The sequence below is a fragment of the Melanaphis sacchari genome, unplaced genomic scaffold (genome assembly GCF_002803265.2).
Source record: "Melanaphis sacchari strain LSU unplaced genomic scaffold, SCAv2.0 Contig117_pilon_pilon, whole genome shotgun sequence".
In the NCBI taxonomy this organism is placed as follows: Eukaryota; Metazoa; Arthropoda; class Insecta; order Hemiptera; family Aphididae; genus Melanaphis; species Melanaphis sacchari.
Window position 1 is genome coordinate 504,614 of NW_020270456.1, and position 13,450 is coordinate 518,063.

General features: G+C 27.6%; 1 protein-coding gene across 1 annotated transcript; it reads right to left on the reverse strand.

The window, feature by feature from the left end:
• Positions 1–1,319: 1,319 nt before the first annotated feature.
• On the reverse strand, positions 1,320–3,438 carry LOC112604013. The gene is made up of 2 exons (XM_025352869.1): positions 3,088–3,438; positions 1,320–1,994 (listed from the first exon to the last, which is right to left on the reverse strand). The coding sequence occupies exons 1-2, from the start codon at positions 3,436–3,438 to the stop codon at positions 1,320–1,322; spliced, it is 1,026 nt and encodes a 341-aa protein (XP_025208654.1).
• Between the last annotated feature and the right edge of the window lie 10,012 nt (positions 3,439–13,450).

Sequence of the window (13,450 nt, forward strand, 5' to 3'; positions counted from 1 at the left end):
TACTGTGTGTGTGTGTTGTAGCATATACGTATAGGACGTCCACTAATCACTGAATCTGGCTTTATTAAGTGCTTGAAATATATATTATTGGATTTGTTGTATGTTAATCGTTAACATTTTAACTTCTATCTCCTCAGTAATCGTTTTATATATACAGAGAGAAGCTTATCCAGACAAGTCGAAATTAATCGTCCTTTGTTTATCCACACAGCTATACCCCCACCACCACCCTTATCGAAGCCTGCAGCCGTTCGCGACCACCGTTGAAGATAATTTACATATAATATAAAAAAAACACACACAAACAAGGATTGCTCACCGGTGGCGTTGGCGTGTACGATAACGCGCGATGTCAGGTATGTTAGATAACATTCATAATATATAACTGTGTATAATATGTATTTTATATATAGTGAATTGTAACTCGTTTCCGGCTTCCGAACAGTGTACTCCACTGGGTGTCGCGTATAATCGTACTTATTAAGTATTATTCTACACATTTCTTATCACCGCGTGTGTCGGTACATAGAGTAAATATGTATTATATATTACACACTTAATACGGCTTAAAGCAGCGACGGTCTGTCTAAAAAAAACAACGGTACGATTTCCGCGATTTAAAATCACGCAATTCGTATTACATTAAGCGTGTGTCGTGTGTCTATACACTTTACTGTGTCCACAATTTGTAAAAGTGACCATTGAAAAAGACAAGATCACATGTGTTATATATGTATATATGCAAAGGTACCTAACCTAAGTGCTGTACAATTCCCCGACTGTTTGCAAAAACTGTGTAAAATAAACATTTTAGCCTGGAATTTTAATACAACATCATAGTACGTAATATATAATCACACTTTAAAGGTAAGAAAATTATACTACATATCTAAAGTAAAAAATTACAAAAAATATTAACAATTTATGATTTACTCAATATTTTGGAACTATTTAAACCAAATAATAAATTACCCAATATTATTTTATAGATATTTCAAAAAATTGAAGTATTGTATAATATTATAGAAAAGTACTTGAAAAAATATTGATAAAACTATTGAAATTAAATACATTGAAAAAATTGTTTAGTTATTATAGTAGTGATACATATAATATAATATGTATACAACCATTTCCATAATCACGTTGTAATTTTAGACAGGAAGGGCTCTACAATAACATTTTTTGTGTTAAAATGTTATACTTTAAAATGTTAATAATTTAAACTATTAGGTATTAAATTAGACAGTAATATTAAAACATAAGTTAATTGAATATAATTGAATATATTATTTTCTTTTTTCCAAAGTCGCTATTTATTAGTTTGGTAATATTATAAAAGGATTTTTCTCGTTAAAAATAGTAGCAATTAATTCACGTAATTCACTGTTTTTCTGTTGCTCAGCTTCAAGCCGTTTTTCTAAGGATACTCCGTGAATGTTTTCAGCATCATAACTGGTTAATATATTCAACAAATCTCTCTTTTCCTTCCTGAGTTGTATGATAGTGTTGTCAGCGATTTTTGCGCGCTTTTTATTTTCAGCTAACTCAGTTTTAAGCGCATTCAACTTGCAATCGTTACTTGATAACGAAGTTTCCTTTAATTTATCACTTAATTTACTATCGAATACGATACCGAACTTTTTCAAACATTTCTTGTAAGAAGTAATGAGTTCCAATCCCATTTGTTCAGACCCATCGCCAACTGTTTTTAATACCGAATTGACATGAACCAATACGTCCTCGAGATTTTTAAATTTTTGAGTATCCTGTATAATTTGTGTTAAACACTGGTAGTAAATATTGTTAATGTTGACCACAGAAGCAATATTTTGCCAAAAATCTCTGTCCATAGTTTTCAATATTTCATCTAACTCGTGAGTTTCAGTTTTGTAATCAATGTCATGAGATTGTAACACAAGTTTTTGTACTTTCAGTGGTTTTTGATTATATAATATTTGGGCACCAAATACTTCAAACACATTATTTTTCGCCTACAACACTTTTGATATTAGTAAATAGAATGAATATTTTTAAAAAACAAACTTATAATAGGTAATATTAGTTATTTATATACTTATAAAATTTCTAATAATAGATAAATTTATATAATAATAATACCCACAATAATCAGTATATCACTATGAATTTATATATAACGTATTAACATTTAAATAAATATTAGATTTATATATATGTAATAACAAATTAAGTTAATACCAGCTAATGGCCATGGTTTATTAAAAGTGAAATAATTCTATAAATTAACTTGGTATTAAGTACAATATTTTATTTATGTGATAACAAAAAAGTGAACAAGGAAGTAAACCGTTCTATCGTATATTTGTACATCACGTGTCGAGTTTATCTTGAGTTTCGACGTGTAAGTCTCTATAGTAGTGAATGACTTAAATTTGAATTGAATAATAAATCATTATTTACGAAAAATGATTATGAGCAAAGATTTGTCAGCTTATAATTTTGTATAACAAACTACTAAGTATATTTTATTAAATATTTATATTTCTGTGATAGTATTAATGGTAATATGTTTTATTACTCTATTAATATGATATATCTAGACGTTTGACAATATAAATAAGCAATAACTTTAAATTAATCTAATTATTTTGATAATATTATTGCGTTTTTGTGCATAAAAAATGAATAATAATATTATTATATTTTTATATTTAAAATATCTTATCGATATTTAGATATTTACTTAAATAAAACTACGCTAAACTGAAAATATTTAATAGGTTGAATTTTTTTTTTTTTTTTTGAAAATTATAATATAAAATACCAATATATTTGATGAAAAATCCAAATGTGTACAGGATATTTATTTTTGATTTTAACAAAGTGAGAAAATCAATTTTTTCAAAAACTGGGTTTCCGTAAAAATTAACGCTTTAGGTACTTAATTAATATAACGAAAAAAAAATGTTTAAAAACACATCATTGTAAAATTAATATATTCATTGCACCGTTCAGAGTTTAAAACAATAAATATTATTTATATCGTGTACCAGTATATTGTATCCGTATCGTTAATTCATATAACATATTATTATATAATCTCACAAAATTGTCGACGTTATCCGCCTGTTTCGTGTCACCTTCCATATTTTTACAACTGTTGTACGACGCACATTCGTTTTCACAAGCATTGGTGGTAACTGAAGTCATTTTATAGTTAAGGTTGTTTACCTTAACGCCAAGTAATTTTTCTTGAAACCGTTTATGTTTTTCGACCAAAGCTTTAACGTTTAGACGTCTTTCAGTAGGTTTGTTGATTTCTCGTTCATGAATTGTATTGAAACTTTTATAAGACGTTAATGAATGATCGGATTCAGCTAATATGGGGGATGCTAATTCAATGCATGGCATTGATTTTGTTTCTTCGATTGTTGTATTAGGTCCAGGCAGCGACATGATTGTAATTATATCCTTGAACAATTTATAATACACGATTTTATCAATATTCCTCGTACGATGCGTATGTTTCACAATCGACGTAAATTTATTTTAATAACATTAATAAAATTTCAACTAAAATTAATTTCTACAGTTCGATTTACAATGCAATATAATACATTATAGGTAATTATAGTAATATTATGTACATTGTGTAACGTTATATATTATAATGTTTATTTTATAAACAAACACGAAGTCCTCTTGCGTAATACACATAACGACGAATTAAATTAACAACCTATGTTAATTACCTATGGTAATTTTTAAGTTCTAATGCTTTTTGTTATTTTAAAATCTACATAAAATAACAACTAAGCGTCCAAAACAATATTTTCGTTGACGAGTTTACTATTTTGTATTATAGCAGGTATATTATGTCGTAATGCATGAGTTTCCCATGGTGGTGATAGTTAATTAATAATTATGTCTATATAAACCGGATAAAGTAATGATTAAAATATAATTTTTTACCATAAATATTTATCAAAACAGCTTTTTTTTTATATTGTAATTAATGATAAAACATAAACAGCCAATGAAGAATTATGTAATAAGTAAAATGTATTACTGCTGAGAATGTTACAAACTGAAATTAATATTTTCTCTTTTGACACATGGTACAATTGACCAATTCAAACATTTTGTTCTAAAATTTGTATTCAATATGGCCAGTATTATAAATTAGAAAATGAAAACTGTATGCTGTATACATGTGTACTATGCCAGCAGTATATTTAAACAAATGTATACAAACAACCAATTTTAATATATTATGTCCTTAGATTATGTTGAAAATCGAAGATGTACCTATGTTATTTAAAAAAATATTTAAAGACAAACAACTGAAAGTGAATTCTTTGAATGGTAATCACTAGTCAGCTAATCAGGGAATGCCAAAAAAAAAAAAAAAAATGATGCATTATGCCTTAACATATTAAACAGTTTTAAATGTCATTATACTTTAAAATATCATAGATTTCTCTACTTAATAATAAATAACAAGTTTGTTTTATAATAACTATATAATGTCGTCAATATCAATATCTTTATTATTATTATTATTAGTTATTACCTATTATTGCTTTTAAATATAAATTTATTTATTTCTTACTTTATTTTTGCTATTTGGTATTTAATATTTTTATTACTTGAGAATACTGTAGTCATTACACTTGAACCTATAACTTAATCCTGATTGAGATTAATTTTCCACATAAGGTAATCATTGTCTGCACATTGAATATCACCCGCAATATATTAAGATGACATATGTACTGGAAAAAAGTATGTGTAGGGTGACACTTTAAAGGGAGTATAAGAAAATATCAGTGACATATGTAACCACCCTTGTAATGGTTATAGAAATATTCTGAAAGTATCGACGCAATAACAATATTTGATTCGGGTTAGGGAAACATAAGTATAATACAACTCTCTCACATCCGATTTTTTTGAGAACATATTGTATATGTGTGTGTACGTGCGTGTAAAAAACATTAAAAATGCCTGCAACTGCCTTGGTAGCGAAATTTTTATGATAGGAAATACTTGAAAATTCAGAACTTTACTCAAATAACACCTGTGCCTATAACGGCTCGCGTATAATAATATGCAAGGCTATGATATACATGTATGCCTAAATATAATATGTGATATACGGTAGATTTATGACTATCACACTACTAAAAATGTTTCCTATAAAAATCATTTTCAATTTCAAAAAATATTGCCGAGAAGAAAAAATCGGTGACGTCGAAATTTCTGTTGAACCATATACATAATATTTATATGCGATTTATACTTAACATTAGGTTACAGGTTATTTTGGTATACAAATACGTTTTTGTTGTATATATACACTTTTATACTCGACATTAATTCAACCGCATAGGTACAATACTTTAATTACCTATAGATAATTGATTTTATCATAGTATAATTATTTAACCCCTTGTCATGTTCATAATATTTGAGTCGTAAGACTTTTAATATTTTCATTGAATTTGGCTTAGACCGATAGATAAAAATGTACGATATGTATGTACATATTTAAATTATATTTTCACAAAAAAAAAAAAAAAATTATATAAACTTATTTTACGAAAAATTACAGCTTAAATTCTTCAATTACTCATGTAACGCACGTTAAAATTTTTAATAATTATAGTTGCACCAAAACGATCGCATGACCTGTAAACGTCACCCAAAAATCATATTCATCGTGGTGTTATACCAATAAACAGTCTTCGGAAATTTTTTTATCATTTATCTTTTTTCCGTAATTTTGACTTTTCTTATACTGCGAACGATCTAATGTGTACAATATAACACTATGCGTTGGAAAGTGCGTTCGGGCACAGTGTCGTCAACAGAGGACTTTCATGCTCCACAATAACTAATAATACATAATATTCAATAATTATATTATTATTACGTAGGTACGTTGTAAGTTCACACAGAAGAAAAGTAGATGCATGGGTTTAAACGTATCTGTGTATGCCCAAAACCATTAAACGGCATTAATACTTTTAATTGCGACTATTATTATACCGAAAATCGAAATAATGTTGTACCTACATGTAAATTGTTTACACGCACTCGGTCACACGTTGATGATAATATTAAACAATAAATTACGGGACTGGCCGTAATAACGTACGTAGCAACAGCAGTAGACATGCGCTAGTGCATCGGTCGGTACGTTAATTTATAATAATACGACTTATTAATATTATAATAGGTATGTTGGTCGCGGGGGGGTAGCGATGGAGACATAATATATTATAATTATTTAGGACCCGGTCGCGTCCGTCGAAAATTTCATTTTAATTCGGCCAATTATTAAAAAATATTATATTATTATAATAATGTTTAACATAGGCGCGCGCGACACGACGTATAACATAGGTAGGTAAACAAATAGGTAAAAGAGTATAGCTGCGGCGCGGCGGTATAGTTATCACGAGACTCGCCAACAATATTTATCATTAAGTCGATACAATTTTAACACGCCGTTACTGCACAAGTAATGCTACTACTATAACATGTATATGAATATTATTATACGGCAGTAGTTACGGGTGTTAATAAACGCGCCGAATCGTTGTAATAAATAATTTTAACGTATGACGTATTATACTTTTACGACCTCGTTTTTGTGTGCGTGTGTTTGGTATGAGTTAATCCATTTCGTTTTCGGTTAATTTTTTTTTTTCACTTTAAATTATTACTTTGCCACAACGCGTGACGCCTTGAAATATAAAACTATGTTTATATATATTTTACGTATACGCTTTAATATCGCGTAATTTAAATAACACGTGTGTTTTATAATTAATTATCATCATAGTATAACCGTTGGTTTACGTTTTAACAAAATTGGTAGGTGTTAAAAATAAGAGTACCCTTTATATACCTTCACCATATGTATATACAGTACACGCGTAAATGTTAAATTTATAGAAAACATACTTAACAAATTTATCTACATGACGTTTACTGGTTTCGATTTCAGTGATCATTATTGTTTTCTGATCGGTTGGTATCGCGTCATGTATATTTTGATTACTATACAAATTATCTTCTTTTTTTAAATATAAAATAAAAATAGTACCACTCTGCTGAATAGTAGGCGTTCAGATAGATATGTTAAATTTTAATTCAGTTCGTTTTGAGCGGAAACGATCTGTCAGCTTAAATTATAAAGTATTTATTTTACTATAAGTAAAATTTTAAGTTCCTATATTGTTTTGAATTACCTATAACAATATGATAAACATCATTATTCATAGTTTAAATTTATAATTTCTTTCAAATTTTAACTTAGTAAAAAAAATACGTTTGTTTTTTGATTTTTTGGTTTTAGTATGACTACCAATGAACATCGTTATATTTTAATGTTCAATTAATTTTACTCATTCAACAATTTTTTATTGACATTTATAAATTATGAGATAAAAAAAAAAAAATTCAAAAGTCTATAATCAATGTCAAAATATTTTTAAAATTATATCAAAGAAAGATAAATAATAATTATATTAACATTTGGTGAACATTTCAAATATTTACGGTTATTAGTTTTTAAATAATTAAGAAAATACCACACTATAATAATATTAAGAGTATTCAGACAGTGATAGAAATAAATTTAAGCATTCTGAAAAAAACTTACTTAATTTTGGTTTTAAAGTAAAAATACATATTAGAAAATTATAGAAGATAATATTTTTGAAGGTTTAACATATCGAGTTTATATTTTATTATTATTTGACATAGTATTAAACTTTCAAAATTAAAAAAAAAAAATATTAATTTGAATGATTTTAAAAATTGTTTTGAGACAATATTCAGACTAATCGATATGTCTATCTTCAAAAATGAATAGTTAATTCTTTATAATTTTTGTTATGGGTAATTTTACTCTAAAATTACTCAAAAACATAAAAAAAAAAAAAAAATGGTTTTGCGTAAATACGTTTTGTTTATGTTACGTGTAGGCCAGAGAGAGAAAATAAGCAATACATAATATCCTCTTAAACTCGATGGTTAAAGTAACGCGTCTAGACAAATAAATTATGTCAGTCGTATAGTAGCGATTTAACTATTAAAAAAATTGATGCAGAAACTATCTCTTGAAAAAATATTGTAAAAAACTTACAGCACTTGCTAAACAAACAGACTATCCATATCTATCTAAAAGTTTATAACGAATAAGTCTATACGAATATTTAACGTTTTTGTACTGACGTAACAAAGACGTAACAAAATTTTAGAAATTATTTGATGTTATTGAGTTATAGCTAAATTATGTTTTAATTTTTTTTATTTAAAATTATATTTTCATTTTTGATTTGAAAAAGGTATTGCAAATACTCCGTATCTTATAATGGATCAACATAATAATTGTGATATCTATTCTTTTGTACAAGATCGAAAACAGGTGAGACAAATCTGAATCCCGAAGCTAAAAAAATAATGGTAACATAATAAATATGTTGTATATTGAATAATTGTGAATGCTGACAGTCTAGTTGAAGATTTAAATAATTCAATAATTTGATAAATAAGCATGTAAGAAGAAAAATAATACATTTTACACGAAAAATAACTACGTGACTAAAGTGGAGGCTGCAGTAGTAGCTCTTGCAGAAGTACTTAAAGTTTCTGTTTTTTCTTAATTTTTTTTTTTATTTTTCCTCAGAGTTGAAAATGGAAGCATTTTTTTTTTTTTTTTTTTTTGATAACTTAACATGTATAAATACACGAAAAACATATACATATACACACACACACACACACTACATTATTGTAAAATCATTACATTCGTCTATCATTCCAATCAGAATCTAAAATATGTTTTAAACAATCTTGTTAAAACGATTGTAATGTTAGTTTTTTTTTAATTTGTATGGAGTTCACACCACAACCTATAAGAGTGTGTGCTTTTGGTTTTCTATATTATATGCTTTAAAACCACATAACCTATAAACGGAGTCACCTGCTCTGAAAAAGTTACAATCACCGACAATTTTATAAAACACGACTAATAGGTAGGTAAAGGAAGATGTGTTCGTGTATATGAAATTTCGTGATATTTCTTTCAGTATTTATAACGAACATTAGTCAAAAACCATCTAAATACTGTCAAATGGTACCCTAAGTACCACTGTCGGTTGACATAATGTTGTTGGATGCATGTGGTACATCAAATATTTACTATCAGTTAGTACATTTTTTATCATTATTTTATGTGCATTCAGAATATTTGTTTTGGTGTACTTGTTCAAAATGTTTATTTTAAATCTTGTGTTTAAAATAAGTGTATTATTTTTATTAAATATCAAACTAGAAAACATGCTCGATTTAATGATAAAACTTTTGTTTTTTTTTTATTGACTTGCTTTAACTAATTATTTCTTATTGCAAACACTCATTTTCTTAACGGTTTTACCTCAAATAAATTTACATTTCCAGCACATACTAGTCATTTACTACAACCACTAAATGTAGGAGTATTCAAATCACTTAAGTCAAACTGGGCCATTAGTTTAAATGACTTTATGAAGAAAAATCCTGGAGATAAACCAAATCGGACAACATTTCATACAATATTAAATCCAGCATTCATTTAAAGCTTTTCCAAAAAAAAAATATAGAAAATACATTAAAAAAAGTGTTGATATTTTATGTTATACTATACCAGATATTATACTTAATTTATAGAGAAAGATTCGAATGAAAAATTTAAATTATTGTGTGCTCACAAAATTACCTAACTTTTCATAATGATTTTTGAGCTTTTATAAAAACTAATCAAATGACTTAAAATCCAAAAACTGCATATATTCTAGAAACTTTACTTTATGTTTATTAAACAATTAAGTATAATTACTGAAATTGAATTTTTAATTAGACGTCTACTGTTAATTTATCACGAACATATCTTCCTTTATCCTACATTAATTTATACTTTGTAGATACAAAAAAAATGTGACACATAACTTTAGGTTATAGATATTTGAATAGGTATTCAAATAGGCTATATATTCGTTAATGTGTGGTGCATTTAATTTTATAATAATCATCAAATAATTAGAAAAAATTCAAAATGACTTAAAATCGAAACAATATGTCTTTTACTTTTTTACGACACTTATATATCCTGTAATGTTCATTTTTTAAACCTCCTGTATATTATATCCATACGTATTGGTATAATATTATACACATAAATTCATTTTCTTTAATCCGTTTCAAACACTCTGTACATTGTAGTATACATATTAATAATAAATTATAATATTCATTACTTTTATGATCTTTTCCCCTCACCGCCACTAGAATTAAGACTGAATAAGCTCCTGGACCATTTACACGTCATTATATTATTTTGTTAATAAACTCATACAACATCACGCTTATATGATAACTATATATTGACGTGCCTTGCGATTTTCTCGTTTTACTTCGAGCACTCGTGTTATACAACAATATTATTGTGTTTGCGTTGAGGCAACCGATGATGCCTATACTTACATATAGCCTCGTCCGAAACGATGATTGATGCGATCCAAAATAGTTGTTGTTAAAACGCAATATACGTACAACTGTATGCGTGAATAATCGGATATATTAATCAAGCGTAAACGCATTACGCCCGTATAATAACTCGATATAAACGTAAGCCTCCGTGCCCCCGAGGTAGGGTTTTCGAAAACCATGTACCTATATATACTACGCACGATACACGCGAGTCTTGCACCACGTACCGCAGCAGTAGGTATCCTGCTGCACAATCAACAGTAGCCCGAGTTCGTACAAGCTATGTACTAACCTGTACACGTATACCTATATAATATCATAACGACATGCGTAATAAATATAATGTGATTAAACGGTCAAGACGATTAATTACGTCCGCTTTCTTGTTTGTGACGAACGTGGCGGCGGCGGCGGCGTATTTACACGAATTCGTATCCTGCCACACGTGTACCTATAATATGTAGGTATATTATAATATGTTTATATATGTTGCCAGTGTTGTGTATAAGGCTGCAATCGAGCGAGCGCGTTTGTCTAATAAGTGCACCGAACACACAGCGATATGTTAATGTCGCAATTCTGATGAAAACCCGTCATTTGCATATACCACGCGCCGCATAATATTATATGCTATACACCGACGTAATATATCATACTTATATGTTGTGATCCAATACCGACGAACCGCGTTCGAGTATAGATATATCGGTGCACGTACACGTATTATATTATATCGAACACTCGGGCACGCATGCTGCGTCGTATAACATTATGTACCTACGTACAATAATACCTAGACAATAGTATATGTTGACGCGCATGTTGAACATATCAATGCGAGTATAGGTACCGTGCGTGTGGTTCATATAATATATACATATTATGTCATATACGTATGTGTATATTTTATATATAATATTCTACTTTTGCACATACGTGCTGCATGCGTTGTCATCTTGCAGGTACATTATATATATATATACATATATGCATATGTATATATATATAAATCATTTATTAAAAAAAAAAATTGGTAACGGCAATTTTTCTTCCCGCTTTCTATTGAAAATTTTCGAATCCCGATTTCCGTGCATTAATAATATAATACGTATAATTAAGACAATATAAAACATGTACTATTGAAAATATTTTTCAAAATGTTCTCTTTTTATTATAACTTATAAGAGGGATATTACAAGGATGGGAATATACAGACGTTTGAATTTTGAATGGCGGCTACTAATATTTTCGACGGTACACTGTAATAGAAATAGAATGGGACGTTGTAAACAAAGGGGTAAAATAGACAGCATGCACTCAGTTGTACAGTAGCTGGTTTCGAGTGTACAACGACATTGTCGAAGAGTAAGTCGTTCTAATGAATACGTAAAATTAGAATTCAACGATGAATCGTTGCCCGTGAAAATCGATTTTGGGCGGCGACGGTCTGTCGACCTATTATATTACTAGGTATATCTTATGATATATACATTGCTACTACTTGGTAGTTTATTTTATTATTAGTAATGAGGTAGGTTGAAATATATTTTGCAGAAAACATATTGTGTTGTGCGCATAACGATAATAAAATAATATGAATAAAAAATTCAAATCTCGACGAATAATATTTTTAAATTACAACAATATAACTAAAATTTTTGAGTACTGGTTTGTTATAGCCCCGCCATGATGAATGAAAACTTTATAGCCCCGCTATTCATATAACAATAAACACATTGTATAAATATAAAATAATAAATTTATTTATTGATATTTATTAACCTAATAATTCGATGATATATTATGAAAAAAAATTTAAAAAATATGATTATGTTAAAAATGTATAAATAATATTTCCAAACATTTTTATGGTTATTGCTATATATTTTAAAATGGTGTCAAACAGATCACTGTTATTCAGTTTTGATCACCACATAAATTTCGCCATGTAAGAGTCGAAAAAAATTCTGCCTGTTCCTCTACGTTTTATGTTGCCCCATTTAGTCAATTGACGATTATTAGGTACCTAATAGTAATGGTATGTAATATGTATTTTCCATTGAATTATTTTATATTTATATGATGTGTTTATTGTTGTACCAATTGTTGTTATTTATTTATTCGTCTAAATTTTATTTTATAATATCTATAAACAAAAAACATTGTTAATATATTCTTTACATAATATATTTTAGTTTAAATACGAATTACTTATGAGAAAATTATACTTGTAAAGGTTCGTAATATTGTCAAATTTTGTTAAACATTTAAATATTTAGAATCTCTCAAACGCGATATTGAACATATGTTTCAAACTTAGCTAATTGAAATTAATGAACTACTTCTCGTCGATAATTTATTTTCTTGTGGTATATTATATCAGCTATAACAAACTTATTACGCCTCATATTTGATAACTGGACTATTGAAATTTTAATATTATATGATTTTATTAATTGTAAGATTTAAATGGGTTAAGATATAGCTACATTATATTTCAAATCTATGAATTAAAAATAATAATATTTTCAGGAATACAATAATCAAAAAAAAACCCAGTGACATTTATTTCTTTATCTACCTGATTCAAAACCATCAAACGCTTTTCAAATTTATTTCAAGTCAATTAAATTTTATCATTATTGACAAAACTATTGATATTTTCAGGATAATTATTTTACAAATTGAATAAAAAAAAAAAAAATGATTATCTGCATGCACGAGATGCCATGATAACGTCATCGCTGGTATCATTTCAATTTTCATTTGCGAAAAAAAACAATAAATTATAAATACTGAAAAGGGTATTCTTATATTTCCGGTTGGCCGTGACACTGTAACAATGAGTATTGTAAAATTATATACACGTCTGAATATTTAACCGATACTTCATAATATTCATATAAAATACAAACTTGTGATTCAC